Raw genomic sequence first — 25,634 nt, 5'->3', positions numbered from 1 at the left:
ATACCTCACCTATGCTATCTGTGCTTGGGGTTCAACTGCAGCAACACACCTAAAGCCAATAATAACCCAACAAAAAGCCGCAGTAAGAATAATCACTAAATCCCATCCCTGGCAACACCCCCCCCACTCTTCATAGATCTAAACTTACTCCCTGTTCAGTACATCCACACTTACTACTGTGCAGTCTACATCTACAGGACCTTAAATTCCAATATTAACCTTGACCTAAAATGCTTTCTTGATAGTTGCGACAGAACCCACAGGCACAACACCAGACACAAACATCTCTATGATATTCCCCGTGTTCTAATAAACCTTTACAAAAATTCAATGTATGTCAAAGACCCTAAAATCTGGAACACCCTACCTGAAAATTCTAAAACTGCAGACACATTCATCACCTTCAAAACTACCATCAGAAAACATCTTATCTCCCTGATACACCCTGTCAACTAATTACACGAATACCACCTGGTGGTTAACACTTACACTCACTCACCCATTTGACCATAAACAGAAATATCAATCTCAATCTCAAAATAATGAATCTTAACTAGTCATAAGTTGGCCTGTTATACTCCAATACTGAAACTATGTATAGTGCCAAAACAAAAGCATTCACATTGCTAAACTCACAAACTAGTATTTAGTCACTTAGCCATAATACCAACTTACATCATAATTTTGTAATATTTTAAACTTAAGATTTAATTTAAGTCTGCCCAAAATGCCTAGCCATGCTAGGTGTTCTAGTGGTAAACTCTGTAATTATTATTTTACTACATGTAAACCACACAATAACCAAATTCTGTAAACTCAGCATTGTAATCCTTATAGAGAATAAACTTTGAATTTGAATTTGAATTGAAAGCCAATAATAACTCAACAAAAAGCTGCAATAAGAATAATCACTAATTCCCATTCCTGGCAACACACCCCCCCACTCTTCATAGATCTAAACTTACTCCCTGTTCAGAACATCCACACTTAGTACTGTGCAATCTACATATACAGTACCTTAAATTCTAATATTAACCTTGACATAAAATGCTTTCTTGATAGTTGTGACAGGACCCACAGGCATAACACCAGACACAAACATCTCTACGACATTCCCCGTGTTCGACTAAACCTTTACAAAAACTCAATGTATATCAAAGGCCCTAAAATCTGGAACACTCTACCTGAAAGCTCTAGAACAGCAGACACATTCATCACCTTCAAAACTACTGTTAGAAAACATCTTATTTCCCTGATACACCCCATCAACTAACTACGTAAAAACCACCTGGTGGTCCACATTTACACTCACTCACTCACCCATTTGACTATAAGCACAGAAATACGTATCCTAATCTTAAAATACGTAATGATTCCAAACTAGTCGTAAGTTTGCATGTGATATTCCAATATAGAAACTATGTATTGTGCCAAAACAAAAGCATTCACATTGCTAAACTCACAAACTAGTATATTTGTCACTTAGTATTTAGTCAACTTACTCCACAATTTGTTATAATTTAGGGTTAAGAATTAATCTAAGTTTGCCCAAAATGCCTAGCCATGCTAGGTGTTCTAGTGGCCCCCTCTGTAATTATTATTTTGCTACATGTAAACCACACAATAACCAAAATCTGTAAACCCTGCATTGTAATCCTTATAGAGAATAAACTTTGATTTGATTTGATTTGATTTACTTTGATTTGATAAAATGGGAGTCAAAGTCGGCAAAATCGCCAATGCGTAAATATTGCCGACACATCAGAATTCACGAGAGCATAATTTCATCAATTTTCCATCAAATTTCATACTTTTTGTTTTATTACCTTCAGAAAAAGATTCTCTACCATTTCATAAGAAAAAATAACAAAATTATTTGTTGAAAATTCTGGACCCTGGTGCACACTTTGAAATTTGGCCTCTGACCCTGAATGGGTTAATGTAGGGTCACAGGTGAGTAAACGAGATAAAAACGAATAAATGAGAGAGAGAGTACATGAGGGAGGACAGGTGCAGAGTTATGTAAACAAACCAGGCGAACGTAAGTTTTGTGAACAAACAAAGTGTACACGTCTGGTTTCTGTACAAGTTACATTGTGTACAAGTTGTCTCTACATTGATACAGTAGAATAAATAAAGAATAACACTCCCATTCTCATTTAACTCCATTTTTAGAAGAAATGACGCTCTGAGTGAAGGCAATGGAATAAGTCACTCTGACTTTTTTGGGTTATCCTAGGTTCTCTATGCATATGCTGTTATGTGTGATAATCTATGCAACTGTATTTGTGTATTCCTGAATAAACTTACATACATACATATGAAAGGAATGATTTTCTACAGTTACCCCCAGTAACACATTTTCTCTTATGTTAGACTAGAGAAAATGTTATTCTTGCAGTCACTTGTACAAGTTTTCTGGCTACGACATGACATCTCATATTTATGTTTGTTTATTCTATTGTGGGGTGTATTTATCATCTTTATATATTATGTATCGTGTTTATTATATAATTTTGAAAAAAATATCATGCATGGATTAATGAAAATGTGTATATTAACGTAATATACGACATTTAATGAGACTCGGTGATTATTATTATTATTATTATTATTATTATTATCATTTCTAATATGGCATCATTTATGCAAGTCATCTGGCTACCACATCTCATATTTATGTTTATTTATTCTACTGTGAGGTGTATTTATCATCTTTATATGTTATGCATTGTGTTTATTATATAATTTTGAAAAAATATCATAGATTGATTAATGAAAATGTGTATATTAACGTAATATACGACATTTAAATGAGACTCGGTGATTATTATTATCATTACTAATATGACGTCTCGAGATATAAGACACACTTAATGATTTTAATGTGTACCTGCACGCCAGCACAGTATGTAAGTTTATTTAGGTACAGGTATACATAAGTATAATTATCAGAGTACAGTGGACCCCCGCATAGCGATTTTAATCCATGCAAGAGGGCTCATTGTTATGCGAAATGATCGGTATGCAAATGAATTTTCCCCATAAGAAATAATGGAAATCAAATTAATCCGTGCAAGACACCCAAAAGTATGAAAAAAAAATTTTTACCACATGAAATATACACTTTCCTACACACAAAGAGAAGGATACATGCACAATAGTAGAGTAGTACATGCACAATATATATTGTGCATGTACTACTCTACTAAATGAAGAATAAATGACACTTACCTTTATTGAAGATGCAGCAATGACTGATGAGACACTGTGTCCTGGGAGTGCCTTTTCCTCCTGAGTACTGTAGGTCCTGTTTGGCATTTTCTTCCAGAACAGGCCTTATCACACTGTGTATGCCACTACGATTCTTAAATCTCTCAAACCAACCTTTGCTGGCTTTAAATTCACCAATATGAGCACTAGTTCCAGGCATTTTTCCCTGTTCACCTGGGTGTTAGTCGACTGGTGTGGGTTGCATCCTGGTAGACAAGATTAAGGACCCCAATGGAAATAAGTTAGACAGTCTTCGATGACACTGACTTTTTTGGGTTATCCTGGGTGGCAAATCCTCTGGGGTTAATTGTTTCTTGGTATTCTCAATAAGCCACACCAACAACGGTGCTACAGCAGCAGCAGCAGGAGCAGCTGACAGTGCTACAGCAGCAGCAGCAGGAGCAGCTGACAGTGCTACAGCAGCAGCAGACGATGCTACAGCAGCAGCAGACGGTACTACAGCAGCAGCAGCAGCTGACAGTGGTACAACAGCAGCAGCAGCTGACAGTGCTACAGCAGCAGCAGACGATGCTACAGCAGCAGCAGACGGTACTACAGCAGCAGCAGACAGTACTACAGCAGCAGCAGCAGCAGCTGACGGCAGTACAACAGCAGCAGCAGCTGACAGTGCTACAGCAGCAGCAGACGATGCTACAGCAGCAGCAGACGATGCTACAGCAGCAGCAGACAGTACTACAGCAGCAGCAGCAGCTGACAGTGGTACAGCAGCAGCAGCAGCTGATGGTGCTACAGCAGCAGCAGCAGCTGACAGTGCAGCAGCAGCAGCAGCTGACGGTGGTACAGCAGCAGCTGTACCACCAATAGTAGCGATGGTTGATTGGGGTTTATTATACAACCTGGCCAGCTCGGAGACACGCACTCCACTTTCATACTTATCAATGATCTTTTTCTTCATCTCTATAGTAATTCTCACCCTTATTGCTGTAGGGTTGGCACTAGAAGCTTTCTTGGGGCCCATGGTCATTTATTTTGCAGATAAAATCACCAAAAACACTGTAATAATACGAAATGTTCCGATTGTATGCTTGGATGTTACCGCGGAGGCTGGCTGGTAAACAATGTCACCGGCGGCACATGTGAGGCTGGCTAAGGGCGCACATTGGACGCGTCTCGGACGAACAGCGGTGAGCGGGTTTTTGAGCGGTATGTGAGGTAAAATTTTTGCGATAAAAGCGAGCAGTGTGCAGATTAAACGTTATGTGATGCCAACGGTATGCGGGGGTCTACTGTATATATAAAATATGAAATAACTTTTAAAAACACTTGAAATTTTGGAGTTTCCAGACATAATGGAGAGACTTAGTGCTTACGGATCTCACAGAGAATGTAAACAAACCGGTTGGGGCGCATTGACCGTATTAGAAAGTCAGGTGGGGGGAGCCGTATAGTGAGTTTTGATCATAATTTGAAATGACCGAATTAGCAGAATGCCGTAAAGCAAAACGCCGTAAAGTGGACCCCTACTGTATACTATCACCACTCAGGATGTGATGCACACCAATCAGCTAACACCCAGGTGCCCACTTACTTCTAGGTGAACAGGGACAGCAGGTGTAAGGAAACATGCCCAGTGTTTTCACCTGTACTGGGGATTGAAAAATGGGCACTCAGTGTGTGAGCTGTATGTGCTGCCAACTGAGCCACCAGGCACTCATACATTTATCCAACCTGTTTTTAAAGATTGCAGGTGATTGGACACACACACCTCACCCACCGTGGCCACCTGTTTGTAGGTGCTCCTGACCCTCCACTTCCCTGTGATCCTTGTGGCATGCAGCTGACTGTGAAACATTTAAATTTTTTTGCATATGGCTTAGGCCTTTTAATTTTTGTTGTGGTTTTTATAATTTCCAGGGTGCCTGTAGGGATCTCGGAAAGTTTTTAGGACTTTTAACTATTGCTGGGTATTTTAACTTGGTGTGACTGTGTGTACTTGCATGTTGTGTTTTTTCATTGTAAATTTTTGTTTTGCTTTTCTTATGTATGTTGTAGGAATTTTTTATTTTGAAGAGCACTCAGATTTCATACCTGTCTCTAACCTTGCTTGCCAGATTTTTGCTCCACTTGTCTAAAATTGCATTTCCAAATGAATCAGTTCCTATATTTTTTCTAAATATGAATTTATCAAACTAGAATCCATTGTTCTGAGTTCTTGGTTATAAAATCTAAGCATCCTTTCTTTATCTTCTTTATTTATACAGGACTCTGTTTGTACAGCTCCACAGTTTGTACAGTGACCCCAAATTATCAGCAAAAATTGCCGGTGGGTGGAAAAGTGTGTTTTTTTCATTATTGAATGCATCTAAAACGCTTGATAACATGTTTACAGTATCATATATTAACCCTTTCACTGTCAAGACCCCTGCTCACAAACTTGCTCTCAGTGTTGAAGAATTTAAAAAAAAAAATTCTTATGAAATGATAGAGAATCTTTCCCTGATGGTAATGACACCAAAATGTAAAGTTTGAAGGAAAACTCATGGAATTGCGCTCTTGCAATGTTAGCGGTCTTGGCAATATATACGCATTGGCGATTTCGCCCACTTTGAGCCCTATTTTTGGCCAGTTCCATTGTTCCAGTTGACCAAACTTATAGTTATTTCTCTAGAACTCCATTTATGCTATCGATTGAGTACAAGAAACTGCCCATTTACTGATATCAACTACCCAAGAAAGTGATCAGAAATTGGCAATTTGGCCAATTTTCTGCAAATTTCAAAAGCTGCCAATTTTAAAATAGGGTCCAGAATTAACAATTCAAATATTCCTGGCACTAAAATAACGTTTTCCCTGTTCATTAGTCACATCTCCAGGCCCCTCTTATATTACTCTTGCTTTCCATTTCAAATTTTTCCTCACACAAAAAATAGATTTACTGTTATGCAGACTACTGCATTATTATCTAATCGTGTAAATAATGTGGCTACGTATTAGACTGGCCAGTTGGATGCGTATTGGATGGTGATGTCATTTGTTTACTCTTGAATATCAGCAAAAATCGAACATTTCTACTACTTAGACCTCAATTTCAAGGTACTCTTCATCATGAAACCAATCAAAATCATCTCTGCTTCTATAATATATCTTCCATTCTATCAAATGAGATCAAGAAAACGAGAATACAACCATAAATACCATAAAATACACCTGAAAGTTGGCGTTTTAATCCAAAAACATGGAGTTTTTTTTTTCTCATTATGCGCTGCATGCTGCAGGATTTTTTTACACTGCACACTCAGACCCATTCTCTTACATGTAGGTCTACCAGCTTTCTCCTGCTAGATTTGAAGCCACTAGAATTTTGGGGTATTAATACATCACCAACATTGGCTTGTAAGCCGTCCCTATATGTCACCGACAGTGAAAGGGTTAAGTACTCAATACAGCTACGCTTAAAAAAGCAGATAAAATACTTACCTTAAAATTCAGCATGTTCGTCCTTCCCTTATGCAACTGTTGCACAAAAATGGCAATAATGGTGGAAAAGCAGTAAAAGTACCAAACATAAACAATGTCTCAATTGAAAACCAATGAAAACATGGAACGCCGAAAAGTAGGAGCTGTATATGCGGGGGGCCTCTTGTACCTGCCTTCCATGTATATTCTTCAGTAATGTCTCTCCCCTTTCTGCATCTTTCATGAGTGCAGGTTTAGGGCTTTTGGTCTAACTGTTTGAATGCTTCCTTATATAGTGGATTAATTTTGCCATCATTCTCTGTATGTAGAATAACATTTGGGCTCCTGTTGCATATACCTCTACTTCTTGTTAGGTAAAGATACAGGTGCAACATACAGAACATTTATTGAGGAAATATTTTGCCCACTAAGGGGACTTTGTCAATCCATGCAGTCTGTTAGCCTTATTACAGACACTTAGGCACTGCTGTCTTCCCTTCAGAATTCTGCTTTTCATAACTTCCAAATCCCCTTTTTCTCTTATGCTACACTAACTGGACCTATTGCATGAGTGATAACATTGAGATACATGTTCTGGACTTGCCATATGATTAGTGTAAAGCAGATGCAAACAATAGTAGGATTGGTGGAGAGGCAGAGACAGGCATATTGAGAATAAGGAGGACCTCAGCAGAAATGGTGGGTCAAGGAAACTGGGTTGTTTGGCAAGGGTGAGAAGATCAATGTACAGCCTCTCCTCACTTGGCGACGTACTTGTTTACTGATGACTTGGACTTACGACAGGCACTTTGACGAGTATGCATACCTAAATAATGTGTATTAGAACTGAATTCCTCTATTCTGTCTATTACAGTATACAGTACACTACTGTATAAACATTTAAAAATATACCAGAAATGTTATAAATGGTGCAAAGGTGACATTAACCCTTAAACTGTCCAAACGTAGATCTACGTTTGCTTGTGTAGCGCTCCAAACGTAGATCTACGTTTTTTTTACATTCTATGGAGAAAATCAAGGGCGGAGCACTGTGTGTGCAAACGTAGACCTACGTTTGGACAGTTTAAGGGTTAAAACAATATCAAAGATGGTTGACACAAACCCATTACCATTTCAGTATGCTCCTCACTTAGCAATGAATTCATTTACCGACGTGGTCTTAGGAATGGAACTCCGTTGTTAAATGAGGAGAGGTTGTATTTTATTTTGTTTGAGGCTCTTTGATCTCACATCAGTGCTAAACCTGTAACTGCTTGTTTACAACTTTTGAACAATGGTGAAAATTAGCTATAAATTGCATGATTTAAGATGTTACTGTAAAACAGGTGAACTTGTGTCACCTGTGAGTTTTCCTACTGACCACTCACAATTAAATCACAATTGAAATTATGCTTTTACATGCCCCAGATCTCCAGTTGCTCTTTCGAGGTTGTGTTATCATATATTACCTATAACCTGTCATTCACCAACCTATCACATATCATTCACCTTGAACAAAATATCTACCTTATCCAGAAAACAGTATTCCTTCTGACTATTGCTCTAGGAACTTGATCGTGTACATAAATAACAAAAAAAGGCACAATACCGTGACTGGAACGATACACAAATAACTCGCACATAAAAGAGAGAAGCTTACGACGACGTTTCGGCCCGACTTGGACTTGTGTGATTTTGTAAATGGTCCAAGTCGGACCGAAACGTCGTCGTAAGCTTCTCTCTTTTATGTGCGGGTTATTTGTGTATTGATTGTGTACCCTGCATGCTGTACAACAATCATCCAGTGAAAGGCTCTTGATCCAGTGAAGTGGAACTACCCTTTCCTTGGATAGAATTTGATTACATCAAATTCCCCAAGGCAGTGTATGACCCCTATGGGTTAGCACTCCCCTTGTGAAATAAACATAAAACAAGTACCCCATCTTTTACTCTAACCCCGGGAGATTTTTGTCTCAGCAACAAGAGAATACAAAACTCACACTATATAGTTTTATTTTTTGATTGTGGGTTTGCTTGCAGTGGCTTAAAAAAAACCTTTCTACATACAAATCTTTCATTAATCCAACTTGACTCTCAGTGCTAGATCCAGTCTCCTTTTCACTTGGGTGAAATCAGTAATCATATCTGTTTTCAGCATATATGATACATAATTGATTTCTGTTGCATGCCTAAAGATATTAATGATTTTCATTTCATTCCTAAAGTATGCTACAGAATGGTTCACACTGATCTTCTAAGCATCTGACCTGACCCTTTCTAGGTTGTAAATTGGGGGTCAGATGTGGTAACTGGTTTTCAGAATGCTGATAGTGGTAGTTTTCCACAGGGATGATTGTGTTTCGAGGCAGGTGGTTGATTACAGAAGGTTACTTAAGATTTTGCATCAATTTTTCATATATTTGCCATGATCAGGATTTTTTTTTTTTTTTTTTTTTTTTTTTTTTTTTTTTTTTTTTTTTGGCTAGCAAGGAGACAGTGAAGCTAGTCCTTACTGAAGAATACTGGGCTTTACCTAAGACCTCTTCAGGGGGGCTCCTTGGCATGGTGAAGAGGCTCTTGGTCTGAGGAGTTAGACCTGTCGGTCTCCTTCCTCAGACCGAACCTAATTACCCCCCAATCCCCCCTTCCCTATCCCATCCTCCCCATCCTCCCCTTTTCCCTTTCCTCCTCCCCCTCCCCACCCCTCCCTTTTGCCCTTCCTCTTTTTGGCCTTTGGGATTTTTCCCACAGGCGCACTAGTTCCTAGGTAGGGGAAAGGGTACCGGGGTCCATCCCATTCCGTTGAGGTTCTTGGCGGTGGCATAGTTTGCCGTGGAATCTGGATTGCCTGGGGATGTCCTGATCCCTCTCCGGTATCCCGGAGAGTGGCTTTGGGTGTCTTTCAGGCGACGGGTGTATCTCTGGAAGCCACCTTTCGGATTCCGGGGGTGGTGGCCGAAGGAGGTATGCTTTGTGGCGGATATCCGGCCACCCTCTCTTTTGTCCACCGAGGTAGCTCGGCAGATGTGAGGTTGCTATCCCGGATTGCTGGTTCACTGGCATGATGGGTAGGGTATGGCACGGGTTCCATGCTACATCTATGCTACTTGCGGTGCTGAGGTCCTCTTGGGCGCGGAGGGAGATTTCTGGCCCTTTCATTCCTCCTAGGAGCTATCCCTCCCCGGTCACCCCTTTTTTTTATTCTTTTTTTTATTTTTATTTTCTTTTCTTCTTTCTTTTTTTTCTTAAAAACAAAAAGAAAGAAGTATCCTAACCATGGAGAACCCAATCCATGAACCTGGTACCCCTAGGCCCCTTCTTGATACCGCACCCCGTTCTGACCCCGCCTCGTCTTTGGACCACTCTTCGGACACTCCTCATGCCTCTGTACCCCTTGCTGGTGCTGTTTCCTCACCCGCTTCAGGTACTGAGGTCTCGACTGACTCCTTTGATTTATCTGACCTCTGCTCTCCTTTGACTATGCTTCCGGCCTCTCCCTCTATGGTGCGGCAATTTTCGAATCACAGGCCCGTTCCACGTCGGATCAACTCTGGTCCCACGCCTAAACGCCAACGACAATTACCTGCTGATGATACTTCTCCACCTTCTCGTTCTTCTCAGAAAAGATCGACACGTCCTGCACTCCCTTTCCATGCTCAGTTTCAGACTGCACAATGGACTAAATTCTTCACTTTACGACTGACTTTACCACCTATCTTTCCGACCACAGTATTGGCAAGGCACTCCTATGCCATGTTGGTAAAGATATTTCTTTTCATGCTCTTAAGAGCGGTACGCGCATCATCACAGTACAGAATGCTACCCAAGCTCATGATCTTTCTCTTCTTTCCCATATAGATACAGTGGACCCTTAACCAGCGATGGCATCGATTAACGATAAATCTGACTACCGATACATTTTAGCGCAAAAATTTTGCCTCAACTAGCGCTTAAAAACCCGACCAGCGCTATTCGGTCCGTACGAGACGCGTCCACTTTGGCCTGAGCGCACTTCATTTGTCCCTTGGGTGCCAGTGTTTACAAGCTAGCCAGCCACCGCGGTCGCTTCCAAACATACAACAACTGGAACATTTCATATTATCACAGCCTTTGTAGTGATTGCACCTGCAAAATAAGTCACCATGGGCCCCAAGAAAGCTTCTAGTGCCAACCCTACAGCAAAAAGGGTGAGAATTACTATGGAGATGAAGAAAGAGATCATTGCTAAGTATGAAAGTGGAGTGCGTGTCTCTGAGCTGGTCGTTTGTATAGTAAACCCCAATCAACCATCGCTGCTATTGTGGGTAAGAAAACGGCAGTCAAGGAAGCTGGTCTTGCCAAAGGTGCAGCTGCTGCTGCACCACAGTCAGCTGTTGTTGCTGCACCTCCATCAGCTGTATTACTCGAAGATGTGGAGAGAGTGTTGTTGGTGTGGCTTAACGTGAAACAATTACCGAGAAACGATTAACCCCGGAGGGTTAGCCACCCAGGATAACACAAGAAAGTCAGTGCATCATCGAGGACTGTCTAACTTATTTCCATTGGGGTCCTTAATCTTGTCCCCCAGGATGCGACCCACAACAGTTGACTAACACCCAGGTGAACAGGAAAAAATGCCTGGAACTAGTGCTCATATTGGTGAGGTTAGTGGGGAGGATGTGGAAGAGTTGGTGGAGGAGGACAATGAAGAACAAACCACTGATGAGCTGCTAGATCATCTTCAACAGAAAGAGGCCACACCTGAGGAAACTGCTTCGGAGGAGGGGAGAGAGAAATTGAAGAAGTTGCCTACTTCAAAGATTAAAGAAATGTGTGCAATATGGCTTAAAGTGCAAACCTTTTTTGATGAAAATCACCCTCACACAGCTATTGCAAGCCGTGCTGGTGACTATTACACTGACAATGTCGTGAAACACTTTAGGATAAAGGAACGAGAGGTAAAGGCTTCTATGGACAGATATGTTGTGCGACAGAAGTCCAGTGACTCTGAAGCTGGTCCTAGTGGCATTAAAAGAACAAGGGAAGTAACCAAAGAAAAAGACTTGCTACCTCAAGTGCTAATGGAAGGGGATTCCTTTTCTAAACATTAACAAGATCAACGGTCTCCCCTCCTCCCATCCCATCAATCATCACCAGATCTTCAATAAAGGTAAGTGTCATGTAACTGTGCATGTCTTCTTCAGTTTGTGTGTATTAAAATTAATATTTCATGTGGTAAATATTTTTTTTTCAATACTTTGGGGTGTCTTGCATGGATTAATTTGATTTCCATTATTTCTTATGGGGAAAATTAACTTGACTAACGATTATTTCGCTTAACGATGAGCTCTCAGGAACGGATTAATATCGCTGGTTGAGGGTCCACTGTACTGTTCCTGTCGCTATTGAAAAACATCATTCCCTCAATTCTTGTAGTGGTACCATCATTCTGCCCCATACCATAGATCAACAAAATTTCCAGACATGTGGCAATGACATTCTTGAACAGCTGGAACTCCAAGATCTCCCAATCCTCAAGGTAGACACTTATGTTCTTCCTGCCCGCGGGCGGAGACGATACCCTAGCAATGTGGCTCGTTTAACTTTTGACAGCCGTGAACTCACATCCTCAGTTTATGTAGCAGGACATTGGTTACAAGTTCGAAAGGTGATCCCTACACCGCAACAGTGTAGAAATTGCTGGCGATTTGGCCATCCAGCGAAATATTGCAGATCCATAGCCGAATGGACAGTCTGTGGTGCCGATGACCATTCTAATACGGCTTGCAATCAACCTACTTCTTGCCTTAATTGTCATGAGGCTCACCCTTCGTACTCTCGCCGTTGCCAAGTCTACTTAAATGAGCGGGAAATCCGCTACCTCAAAGAGGCAGAAGGTCTCCCTTATGCCATGGCAGTTTCTCATCTCCGCCTCCAAGGGAGATTACCTCGTGTTTCTTATTCCCGTGTTTCAAAACGTCTCCCCACTTCTAGGGTCCCATCTTCTGCAACCTCCTCTGTGGTTACCTCTCCCATAGTCACTCCTGTATCTAATTCTTTTGCTGTCCTAGGCTCAGACGTCCCTACTTCAACGCCTCAGTCTGTTCTCGCTTCTTCGTGTTCTCCCTCACAAGCCTCAGTATCGACGAGACCTCGTACGACACCTCCTCCCAATCGTCCCTCTACTTCTCAGAAGTCAAAAATAGGTCCTTTAACCCCTCCTTCCCTTCTTCCACCTCCTTATTTTACCTTCCCTGTCTCTGTACCGGGTTCTTCCCCTCTCACTGGCTCTGTTACAAGTGTAGAGGTTCACCCTCCTCCTCGTACTATACCTACCTCCCCTGTTCCCTCCCAAGTTTCTTCCTCTTCTGCCACCTCCCAGGTTTCTGCCTCTTCTGTCCCCTTCCATGCTTTTTCTCCAGTTCCCTCCACCCTTTCGCCCCCCCCCCTGCCTTGGTACAGTCCATTACAGTTCCAATCTTTACTCATCCTCCCCCTACCATCTCCAATATTGTCTCCCATGCGACGTCTCTGAATTCCGAAACACTTGAAGCAATCTCTGAATATATTGCAGAGACCAAACCATCAATGGACACTGATCCACCCTCTGTTCCTTCTCTCTCCTCTCCTCCATCTGTGCAACTCCTTTCTTCACAGCGCACAGTTCCTTCACTGCTTGAACGTTTTCCGCTGCCTCTGCATGTGGACTTTTCTAACCCCTTTGGTCCATAGGAACCCTTACCTGTGGATTTCAAGTATCTTTATCATTGCCAATCATGGCCTATTTACAGTGGAATATACGCGGCCTCAGAGGTAATCTGGGTGAGCTTCAGATGTTACTCTCCCAGTTTTCCCCTGTTGGTGTTTGCTTACAGGAACCAAAATTACACTCTTCTGTTCTCTCTCCCATCTCAGGCTATAATTTATTGTATTCTTCAGATCCTTTTCCTGATGGGACCTTTAATGAAAGTGCCCTTCTTCTACACACTGATATTCCGTACCATCAGCTATTTGTTCGTACTTCGCTGCATTACACAGCAGCCCGTATCCACTTGCATAGGTGATATACGCTCTGTTCTTTATATCTCTCTCCTTCTCGGGCATTATCTATTCCGGATATTGCCTTTCTTGTTTCGTCATTACCACCACCGATTCTGTTACTTGGCGATTTTAATGCCCATCATTTCCTCTGGGGGGGTTCTCACTGTGATTCCCGTGGCATTCAGTTAGAGGCTTTTCTTGCCACCCACCCCCTCCATGTTTTAAATACAGGTACTCACACCCATTTTGATCCTTGGACTCACACTCTCTCTTGCATTGATCTCTCAGTCTGCTCTTCCTCCGCCGCATTAGACTTCACCTGGTCTGTTCTCCCGGATTTACATGACAGCGATCATTTCCCAATCATTCTTACTTCCCCTTCATATTCACCACCTCTTCGTATCCCACGCTGGCAGTTTGATCAGGCAAATTGGAACCTTTACTCACAACTAACTGTTTTTAGTGAGGTTCCTTCTTCGTCCTCCATAGATGAGCTTTTACACCTCTTCTCGTCCTCCGTTTTAACCGCAGCTTCTCATTCTATACCCCATACTTCGGGCAGGCATTCTCAGAAATGTGTGCCTTGGTGGTCTCCTGCTTGTGCTCGTGCAGTACGTTTGAAACGCGCTGCATGGGGCAGGTACCGGTATAATAGAACGACGGAGAGACTTCTTGATTTTAAGCAGAAGCGTGCGATCGCTCACCGTGTCATCCGTGACGCTAAATGCACTTGCCGGCGAGATTATGTCTCCACCATCACCTCTGCTTCCTCTGTGAGTGCAGTCTGGAAAAAAGTATGAAAACTGAGTGGTAAATATTCTCCTGACCCGGCTCCTGTTCTGCGGGTTGCCGGTGTTGATATAGCAAACCCACTAGATGTTGCCAATGAAATTGGCAATCATCTGGTCCATATTTCTCTGGGGCTTCATCTATGCCCCTCGTTTCTATCCTCAAAGTCTGCCAGAGAGTTAGTACCCTTGGAGTTTTCTTCTCTCAGAGAAGAACAGTATAATGTGCCTTTTACACTTCAAGAACTGGAGGCAACACTCTCAGCTTGCCGATCATCGGCAGCTAGGCCCGACGACTTTCGTATTCGTATGCTACAACATTTACATCAGTCAGCCCTTGCAGTCCTATTACGCCTTTTCAATCTTATTTGGTCACAAGGAGTTCTTCCACAGCTGTGGAAATCAGCCATTGTTCTCCCTTTCCTCAAACTGGGTACTATGGGACATGAAACCTCCCACTATCGTCCCATTGCTCTTACCAGTGCAGTTTGCAAAGTGATGGAACGCCTGGTAAATAGACGTTTAGTGTGGTATTTAGAGACAAACAACAGTCTCTCCACTCGTCAATATGGCTTTCGTAAGGAACGTTCTACCATAGACCCCTTACTATGCTTGGATACGTATGTTCGTAATGCCTTTGCAAATAACCACTTGGTTATTGCCATATTTTTTGACCTTGAGAAGGCATATGACACAACTTGGAGGTATAATATTTTGGCCCAAGCCCACTCCTTAGGCCTCCGAGGCAATCTACCATCCTTCCTTAAGAACTTTTTAACTGATAGACATTTCCGTGTTCGGGTTAATAATGTGCTCTCCCCGGACTTTATCCAAGCTGAAGGTGTCCCCCAGGGATGTGTTCTGAGCACAACACTTTTTCTCCTTGCTATTAATGATTTGGCCTCAAGTCTTCCATCAAATATTTGGTCATCACTCTATGTTGATGACTTCGCTATTGCCTGTGCAGGCGCTGACTTTCACCTCATTACAGTTTCTCTCCAGCATGCGGTCGACCGTGTTTCCAATTGGGCCACCACACGTGGGTTTAAATTTTCCAGCACTAAAACCCACCAAATTACTTTCACTAGACGCTCTGTCATCTCCGATCATCGCTATTGCCTGTGCAGGCGCTGACTTTCACCTCATTACAGTTTCTCTCCAGCATGCGGTCGACCGTGTTTCCAATTGGGCCAGCACACGTGGGTTTAAATTTTCCAGCACTAAAACCCACCAAATTACTTTCACTAGACGCTCTGTCATCTCCGATCATCCTTTGTACCTCTATGGCTCCCGTATCCCTGAACATGATACAGTCAAGTTTCTGGGCCTCCTCTTTGACCGTTGGTTATCCTGGAAACCTCACATTACCTCTCTGATGGCAACTTGTCACAGCCAGCTGAACCTTCTTAAAACCCTTGCTCATCTTTCATGGGGAGCTGATCGTCGAACCCTCCTTCGCCTACATTCCACCCTCATTTTATCGAAACTTGATTATGGTGACCAGATCTATTCAGCGGCATCCCCTGCTACTCTCTCTAGCCTTAACCCCATTCATCACCAAGGATTACGTTTATGCCTTGGTGCTTTTCGCTCTTCCTCTGTTGAGAGCCTCTATGCAGAAGCGAACGTTCCATCCTTATCCGATCGCCGTGATGCCCATTGCCTTCGCTACTATGTACGCTCTCATGATCTCCGCAATCCTTCCATTTATAGAATGGTCACTGATATTAGTAGACATTCTTTATTTGTTCGCCGCCCCTGTTTACTCCATCCCTTCTCTCTTCGCCTTCATTCGCTCTTGTCTTCTCTTCAATTACCACCTTTCTATGTTCATGTAGCATCTCACTTTTCCCTACCCCCCTGGGAAGTTCCAGCTGTTCGAGTCTGTTCTTTCTCTCTCCCTTGCTCGAAAGCCCAACTGTCTATGGTTGCTTCCCGCTCTCTTTTTCTTGACCACTTCCACTCTCATTCTCATGCCATTGCTGTGTACACAGATGGCTCTGAGTCTTCTGACGGCATAGGATTCGCAGCAGTGTTTCCGGACAGCGTCGTACGAGGGCATTTACTATCTTCGGCTAGTATTTTTACTGCTGAATTGTATGCCATCCTTGCAGCACTTATCCTATTGTATCTATGCCTGTGTCATCATTTGTGCTTGTCTCAGACTCCCTTAGCGCTTTACAGGCTATACAGAAATTTGATACACCTCACCCCTTAGTCCTCCGTATCCAACTTTGGCTACGCCGCATCTTTACCAAGCATAAAGATGTTGTTTTTTGTTGGGTCCCTGGTCATGTTGACGTACAGGGCAATGAACAGGCAGACACTGCTGCGCGGTCAGCAGTACATGACCTACCAGTTTCATATACAGTGGACCCCCGCATAGCGACTTTAATCCGTGCAAGAGGGCTCATTGTTATGCGAAATGATCGGTATGCGAATGAATTTTCCCCATAAGAAATAATGGAAATCAAATTAATCCGTGCAAGACACCCAAAAGTATGAAAAAAAAAATTTTACCACATGAAATATACATTTTCCTACACACAAAGAGAAGGATACATGCACAATAGTAGAGTAGTACATGCACAATATATATTGTGCATGTACTACTCTACTAAATGAAGAATAAATGACACTTACCTTTATTGAAGATGCAGCAATGACTGATGAGACACTGTGTCCTGGGAGTGCCTTTTCCTCCTGAGTACTGTAGGTCCTGTTTGGCATTTTCTTCCAGAACAGGCCTTATCACACTGTGTATGCCACTACGATTCTTAAATCTCTCAAACCAACCTTTGCTGGCTTTAAATTCACCAATATGAGCACTAGTTCCAGGCATTTCTCCCTGTTCACCTGGGTGTTAGTCGACTGGTGTGGGTTGCATCCTGGGAGACAAGATTAAGGACCCCAATGGAAATAAGTTAGTCTTCGATGACACTGACTTTTCTGGGTTATCCTGGGTGCCAAATCCTCTGGGGTTAATTGTTTCTTGGTATTCTCAATAAGCCACACCAACAACGGTACTACAGCAGCAGCAGCAGCAGCTGACAGTGCTACAGCAGCAGCAGACGATGCTACAGCAGCAGCAGATGGTACTACAGCAGCAGCTGATGGTGGTATAGCAGCAGCAGCAGCTGACAGTGCTACAGCAGCAGCAGACGATGCTACAGCAGCAGCAGACGGTACTACAGCAGCAGCAGACGGTACTACAGCAGCAGCAGCAGCAGCAGCAGCTGATGGTGGTACAACAGCAGCAGCAGCTGACGGTGCTACAGCAGCAGCAGCAGCTGACAGTGCAGCAGCAGCAGCAGCTGACGGTGGTACATCAGCAGCAGCAGCTGTACCACCAATAGTAGCGATGGTTGATTGGGGTTTATTATACAACCTGGCCAGCTCGGAGACACGCACTCCACTTTCATACTTATCAATGATCTTTTTCTTCATCTCTATAGTAATTCTCACCCTTATTGCTGTAGGGTTGGCACTAGAAGCTTTCTTGGGGCCCATGGTCACTTATTTTGCAGATAAAATCACCAAAAACACTGTAATAATACGAAATGTTCCGATTGTATGCTTGGATGTTACCGCGGAGGCTGGCTGGTAAACAATGCCACCGGCGGCACATGTGAGGCTGGCTAAGGGCGCACATTGGACGCGTCTCGGACGAACAGCGGTGAGCGGGTTTTTGAGCGGTATGCGAGGCAAAATTTTTGCGATAAAAGCGAGCGGTATGCGGATTAAACGTTATGTGATGCCGACGGTATGCGGGGGTCCACTGTAGAGGTATTCCATTTACGGACTATTTTGCTGCAATATCTTCCCACCTTCACACCCGTTGGCAACAACGTTGGTCTACTATGCTCGGTAACAAACTTCAGTCCATTAAACCAAGTATATGTTACTGGCTGTCTTCTTATCACCAGTGTCGAGGTTGGGAGACTACTCTCTCCCGTCTTCGCATTGGCCATACTCGTCTTACTCATGGATATCTCATGGAGAGGCGCCCTGCTTCTCTCTGTGAGAATTGCCAGGCTCCATTATCAGTCAGCCACATTCTGTTGGACTGCCCACTTTATCAACGAGCACACAGAATTTACCTCCATCGTCGTCTTCACTCCACTGCTCTCTCTTTACCTTCCCTTCTCGCTGATGGACCCACCTTTCATCTGGACTCTCTCATTGACTTTTTGACAACAACTGATTTACTTCACAAATTCTGATACCTTCAGCCCTTTCTACCTCAATCTCTTGCTACCCTCTACCCCTGTACTATCCCCTGCCCCGCTGTTTTCTGTAACCTACTGATCATCCCTCCTCCCTTCTGCCGCCCAATACCCTCGCTTCCTTCCCTACCCTGCAGCACTGTATAGCCCTTGTGGCTTAATGCTTCTTTTTGATTATAATAATAATAATTTACCTAAGACATCCAATTGCATCCACAGAGATGTTTTTATCTAGCAGTTTGTTTTATAAATCTCCCATGTCACAGGTTGAGAGGTGAGTTTGGTGTCTTAGTGCTTTGCATTTTAAGTATCCTCCCTAAGGTTTTCAGCTGCCTCCTCTATGAATCTGGGTACTATTTGCAGGATTCCTATTAGTAACTCATGGATCCTGAACACTGCTATAGAGAGTTTTAGAGAGTGCAACACTACTGTCTATGAAGGGTTCCATGAACCATGGTATCTGTCACTTACTCTTGTCAGTTGTTTCTTACCAGGTTCTTCAAGTGAAGCTGGAAGCCTTTATCACGAGTCATTACAGTGAGAGCATGTGTCCATGTGCACAGTGATCTAAGAGTATTAGTAGTGTTATAGAGGTTATGCAGACATTTTACTATTCTATTTGGTGCTTCAAAGAGCCTTCTTTAGAAAGTAATTATTCAGACTTGCCTCTGGCAAGACAGTGATAGAGTAAATGATGGTGGAAGTCAGTGGGAGACAGCCATTGTTAAAAAAAAAGACAAGAAATTGAAAAATAAAATCTAATCTTAAATTTTTTTATTTATTTCTAAAGAACCATACACATACAGCAGTTATACATTCAAAATGATTACATATTGCATTTGATCATATTATAATACAGATGAAATATGAAACAAAATAAGGCTCTCGAGAATGCTACTAATTATACAAATGCATTTCAGGTACATTAATCATAATTCCTACTACTACTTAATTCTAGACCTTGAATAAAATTTAAGTTAGTAAAGCTTGGGTAATACATTACAGTCATAAGTACAGTTGGACAGGTTGCAAATGAAGAATTGATTAATTACAATACTTTTATTATTATAAAATTATTATTAATTATCATTATTATTAAATTATTACTACTCTTATTATTACTAATATTATTATATTCATGGGAAATGGGTAAACCTGTAAGGGCCATATAGCACCTGGGACATGGGAGGGTCTTGCTTAACAAAATACTATCATCACTCTACTTCCTACTTTCATTAAGTAGTGAATTATTGGGAGAAGATAAAAGATTAACATTGAGCTAAAGATATTGAAAGTGACATTTATATTTTTGCATTTTTTTTCACATGAAGCAACATAAGGAGAACTAGCACCAGTATACTTCAGCAAGACGTCCTCAGCACCTTTAAAGACAAGATGTAAAGAGAGGTTCTTATAAACTATTACAGACTTCTTTATACCAAATTATATCCACCACACATTTTGTTAACCACCACTTTTGTTCAGAGTTATTCCATGGTTAATACTTTGATGCATTTGAGTGAAATCGTAAATGGTTTAAAGATCTAAAATTATTTTGTAAAAGTTCATATATTAGTATTCAGTGCCTAAAACCATTTCTCATAAAACCATTTTACAAAAGTTACAGGAGATGAAGCTCGTTAGAGTTCAGTGTGTAAAGAATACACCTAGTGCTTTCTGAATCTAGAAAAATATGTACTAAATATGTAAGACTTTTAAAAGCATACTGTTGTTTAGTGTCAAAGTATTTTTCAGATAAAATATAATAAGACTGTACATTACAGAAAAACTGTTATTGTACAGTATCCCAAATACTTTTAACAGGCTATTATATCTAATTCAACATAAGATAGTAATTCTGTATGGAAGAAACAACATAGATGTTCAAAGTTTCTGAAAGACCTTGTAAAATTTGTAATTGGAACAATGACAAATCATTTAGGAGAGAGGCCATTTTCCTGTTCATTGTGTCAGAAAAACTTTGTGCGTGAAACAGCTTTAACAGCACATATGAAGAAAGTTCATCAAGAGAAACCATTCAAGTGTTCAATGTGTGTCAAAGAATTTCAATACAAATCACATCTTTTATTACACATGAGAGTTCATACGAAAGAAAAACCATATAAGTGTCAAGAATGTCTAAAAGACTTTTCATACAAATCAGTTTTAGTAACCCACATGAGGGTTCATACAGGAGAGAGACCATATGTATGTTCAGTGTGTCAAAAACACTTTTCAATTAAATCAAATCTAGTAGCACATATGAATGTTCATACAGGAGAAAAATCATACAAATGTACAGTATGTACAAAAGAGTTTAAAAAAAAGTCAGTTCTAATAACGCATACACGAATTCATACAGGAGAGAAACCATACAAATGCTCAGTTTGTGTAAAGGCATTTTCAAAAAAATCACTACTAATGATGCATTCAAGAGTTCATACAGGAGAGAAACCTTATAAATGCTCAGTGTGCCTAAAAAACTTCAATTTAAAATCAAACCTAGTAGTACACATGAGGATTCATACAGGTGAAAAGCCGTATAAATGTCCAGAGTGTCTGAAAGACTTTTCTCGCAAATCAGCTCTTCTAATACACATGAGCACTCATACAGGAGAAGACAATCCATTTCGGTGTTCAATATGTTTAAAAGACTTTAAAAATAATTCAAGTTTAGGAATGCACATGAGAATTCATACAGGAGAGAAGCCATTTAGTTGTCCAGAATGTTTAAAAAAATTTTCACAAAAATCACACTTGGTAATACACATGAGAGTTCATACACGAGAGAAGCCATACAAGTGTCCAAAGTGTCTTAAAAGTTTTTCACATAAGTCAGCTCAGGTAGCGCATATGAGTGTTCATACAGGAGAGAAACCATACAAATGTTCTGTGTGCCAGAAAGAATTTACAAGTAAAACAAATCTAGTGATACACACAAGAGTTCATACAGGAGAGAAACCCTTTCAGTGCTCAGTCTGTCAAAAATGTTTTTCAAAGGAGTCAGTTTTATTTACCCACATGAGAGCTCATTTAGGGGAAAAACCTTATCAGTGTTCAATGTGCCGAAAAGAGTTTTCTTATCGCTCATCTCTAGCAGAACATGTGAAAGTTCATACAGGAAAGAAACCTTATAATTGTTCAGTGTGCTTTAAAGAATTTTTGTGTAAATCTGTTTTAGCAACACACACAAAAGTTCATGCAGGTCAAAAACCATATCAATGTACAGTATGTCTAAAAAACTTTTTATATAAATCATCTCTAAAATCACACATGAGATATCATACAGGAGAAAAACTATATAATTGTTCAGAGTGTCTAAAATATTTTTCAAAAAAATCATCTCTAGTAACACACATGAGAGCTCATACTGGAGAGAAACCATACAGGTGTTCTGAGTGCTTAAAAGGCTTTTCAAAGAAATCTGTTTTAGCTTCCCATGTAAGGATGCATATAGGGAAAGGAATTTTGAGCTAATGTCAGAATCATTTTACACTTAAATGAATAGCATTTTTTAGATAATGTTTACAATCAAATTCAAATCTTTTTATAAAGTATACCATACAGTGGAATCTCAATATTCGTACGTATGTCCTTATATTCATACAACTTGATATTTCCTAACTTTTTTGAGAAAAATATGACTTGGTATTCGGATATTGTCCTGATATTTGACCTAAACAAAACTGTATCTGGACAAAGTCCAATGAAAACAAAGCATCGCGTGCTGTCTCTTGTCAGCTTTCGTTCGTTAAGCATCATTTGTACAAGCTCTGTGAAACTTTTTTGGTATTTCATTTTTGGTATTTCATTTTTCTAAAACAATAATTTGTGAAAAAGCAAAGCGATTATATAGTGATCTAGGCGAGATATGACTCGGCGTTTAGTGAGCCGTTAATCAGACTAAACGTTGACAATCTAAATGAATTTTTTATGACCATGACTCAAAATCTGGTTACTTAAAAAATCTCCGATATTATCCTAACACCACAAGACTTTGTAAAAGCAATAAATGACATGCCCATGCACTCTTCCCCAGGCCCAGACTTGTGGAACTCAGTGTTCATCAAGAACTGCAAGAAGCCTCTTTCATGTGCCTTAAGCATTCCATGGGGAGGGAGCATGGACACAGGGGTCATCCCACAGTCACTAAAAACAACAGATATAGCCCCACTCAACAAAGGTGGCAGTAGAGCAATTGCAAAGAATTACAGACTGATAGCACTAACATTCCGCATCATAAAAATCTTTGAAAAGGTTCTAAGAAGGAAGATCGCCACCCACATCAATACCCATCAGTTACACAACCCAGGTTGCTCCTGCCTATCCCAATTACTGGACCACTATGACATGGACTTGGATGCTCTGGAGGACAAACAAAATGCAGATGTAGTATACATAGACTTTATGAAAGCCTTTAACAGGTGTGATCATGGTGTAATAGCACAGAAAATGTGTGATAAAGGAATAACAAGAAAAGTTGGTAGATGGAGCAAGAACTTCCTAACAAATAGAACACAAAGAGTAATAGTAAACAGAGTAAAATCAGAGGTGGCTACAGTGAAAAGCTCCATTCCCCAAGGTACAGTACTCGCTCCCATCCTGTTCCTCATCCTCATATCTGACATAGACAGAGATGTAAGTCATAGCACTATGTCTTCCTTTGCTGATGACACCTGAATTTGCATGACAGTGTCTTCCATTGAAGACATTGCAAGTCTCTAAGCGGACATAAACCAAATATTTAAATAGGCTGCAGAAAACATGTATAAAGTTTAATGAAGACAAATTTCAATTACTCTGTTTGGGAAAACTCAAGGGAATTAAAACTAATGGGGTATAAAACAAATTCCAACCACACAATTGAGTAAAAAACTAATGTGAAGGACCAAAGAGTGATAATGTCAGAAGATCTCTTTCAAAGATCACAACAATGTATCTTCCATATCTGCTAGGAAAATGATAGGATGGATAATGAGAACCTTCAAAACTAGGGATGCCAAGCCCATAATGATTCTCTTCAAATTGCTTGTTCTCTCTAAGCTGTAATATTGCTCCTCTTCAAGGGGGGCTCCTTGGCGTGGTGAAGAGGCTCTTGGTCTGAGGAATTAGACCTATCGGTCTTCTTCCTCAGACCGAACCTAATTACCCCCCAATCTCCCCTCCCCTATCCCATCCTCCCCATCCTCCCCTTTTTCCTTTCCTCCTCCTCCTCCCCACTCCTCCCTTTTGCCCTTCCTCTTTTTGTCCTTTGGGATTTCTCCCACAGGCGCGCTAGTTCCTGGGTAGGAGAAAGGATACCGGGGTCCATCCCATTCCGTTGAGGTTCTTAGCGGTGGCGTAGTTTGCCGTGGAATCTGGATCGCCTGGGGATGTCCCGATCCCTCTCCGGTATCCCGGAGTAGCTTTGGGTGTCTTTCGGGCGACGAGTGTATCTCTGGAAGCCACCTTTCGGATTCCGGGGGTGGTGGCTGAAGGAGGTATGCTTTGTGGCGGATATCCGGCCGCCCTCTCTTTTGTCCACCGAGGTAGCTCGGCAGATGTGAGGTTGCTATCCCGGATTGTTAGTTTACTAGCATGATGGGTAGGGTATGGCACGGGTTCCATGCTGCATCTGCGCTACTTGCGGTGCTGAGGTCCTCTTGGGCGCGGAGGGAGATTTCTGGCCCTTTCATTCCTCCTAGGACCTATCCCTCCCCGGTCCCCCCTTTTTTTTTCTTTTTTTTATTTTTATTTTCTTTTCTTCTTTCTTTTTTTTTCTTAAAAACAAAAAGAAAGAAGTAACCTAACCATGGCAGCCCTAGTCCATGAACCTGGTACCCCCGGGCCCCTTCTTGATACCGCACCCCGTTCTGACCCCGCCTCATCTTTGGACCACTCTTCAGACATTCCTCATGCCTCTGTACCTATTGCCGGTGCTGTTTCCTCACCCGCTTCAGGTACTGAGCCCTCGACTGACTCCTTCGATTTATCAGACCTTCGCTCTCCTCTGACTATGCTTCCGGCCTCTCCCTCTACGGTGCGGCAATTTTCAAATCGCCGACCCGTTCCACGTCGGACCAACTCTGGTCCCACGCCTAAACGTCAACGACAATTACCTGCTGATGATACTTCTCCACCTTCACCTTCTCGTTCTTCTCAGAAACGATCGACACGTCCTTCACTACCTTTCCACGCTCAGTTTCAGACTGAACAGTGGACTAAATTCTTCACTTTACGACCAACTTCCTCTACTGCCTATCTTTCTGACCATAGTATTGGCAAGGCACTCCTACGCCATGTTGGTAAAGATATTTCTTTTCATGCTCTTAAGAGCGGTACGCGCATCATTACCGTACAGAATGCTACCCAGGCTCGTGAGCTCTCTCGTCTTTCCCATATAGATACTGTTCCTGTCACCCTTGAAAAACATCATTCCCTCAATTCTTGTAGTGGTACCGTCATTCTGCCCCATACCATAGTTCAACAAAATTTCCAGACATGTGGCACCGACATTCTAGAACAGCTGGAACTCCAAGATCTCCCAATCCTCAAGGTAGACACTTACGTTCTTCCTGCCCGTGGGCGGAGACGATACCCTAGCAATGTGGCTCGTTTAACTTTTGACAGCCGAGAACTCCCATCCTCAGTTTATATAGCAGGACATCGGTTACAAGTTCGAAAGGTGATCCCTACACCACAACAGTGTAGAAATTGCTGGCGATTTGGCCATCCAGTGAAATATTGCAGATCTATCGCCGAATGCCCAGTCTGTGGTGCCGATGACCATTCTAATACGTCTTGCAATCGATCTCCCTCTTGCCTTAACTGTCATGAGGCTCACCCTTCGTACTCTCGCCGTTGTCAGGTCTATTTAAAAGAGCGGGAAATCCGTTACCTCAAAGAGACAGAAGGTCTCCCTTATGCCATG

The 25,634-nt window shown here is 41.7% G+C and overlaps 1 protein-coding gene across 2 annotated transcripts in view; it reads left to right on the top strand.

Moving 5' to 3' along the window:
* Positions 1 to 25,073, top strand: part of LOC128703020 (zinc finger protein 271-like) — a 41,682-nt gene extending 16,609 nt beyond the window's left edge. Inside the window, exons 2-3 of one of the 2 annotated variants that reach the window (XM_053797571.2) lie at positions 5,496 to 5,557; positions 20,056 to 25,073. In XM_053797571.2, coding sequence (XP_053653546.1) covers positions 20,651 to 22,201 — 1,551 coding nt within the window. In that variant the 5' untranslated portion in view covers positions 5,496 to 5,557; positions 20,056 to 20,650 and the 3' untranslated portion in view covers positions 22,202 to 25,073. The remainder of the gene's footprint in view (positions 1 to 5,495; positions 5,558 to 20,055) is intronic. The other variant, XM_053797570.2, reaches the window with a different exon arrangement.
* Positions 25,074 to 25,634: the final 561 nt, after the last annotated feature.

The sequence above is a fragment of the Cherax quadricarinatus genome, chromosome 86 (genome assembly GCF_038502225.1).
Source record: "Cherax quadricarinatus isolate ZL_2023a chromosome 86, ASM3850222v1, whole genome shotgun sequence".
In the NCBI taxonomy this organism is placed as follows: domain Eukaryota; kingdom Metazoa; phylum Arthropoda; class Malacostraca; order Decapoda; family Parastacidae; genus Cherax; species Cherax quadricarinatus.
This window is presented reverse-complemented; position numbering and strand designations above follow the sequence as displayed.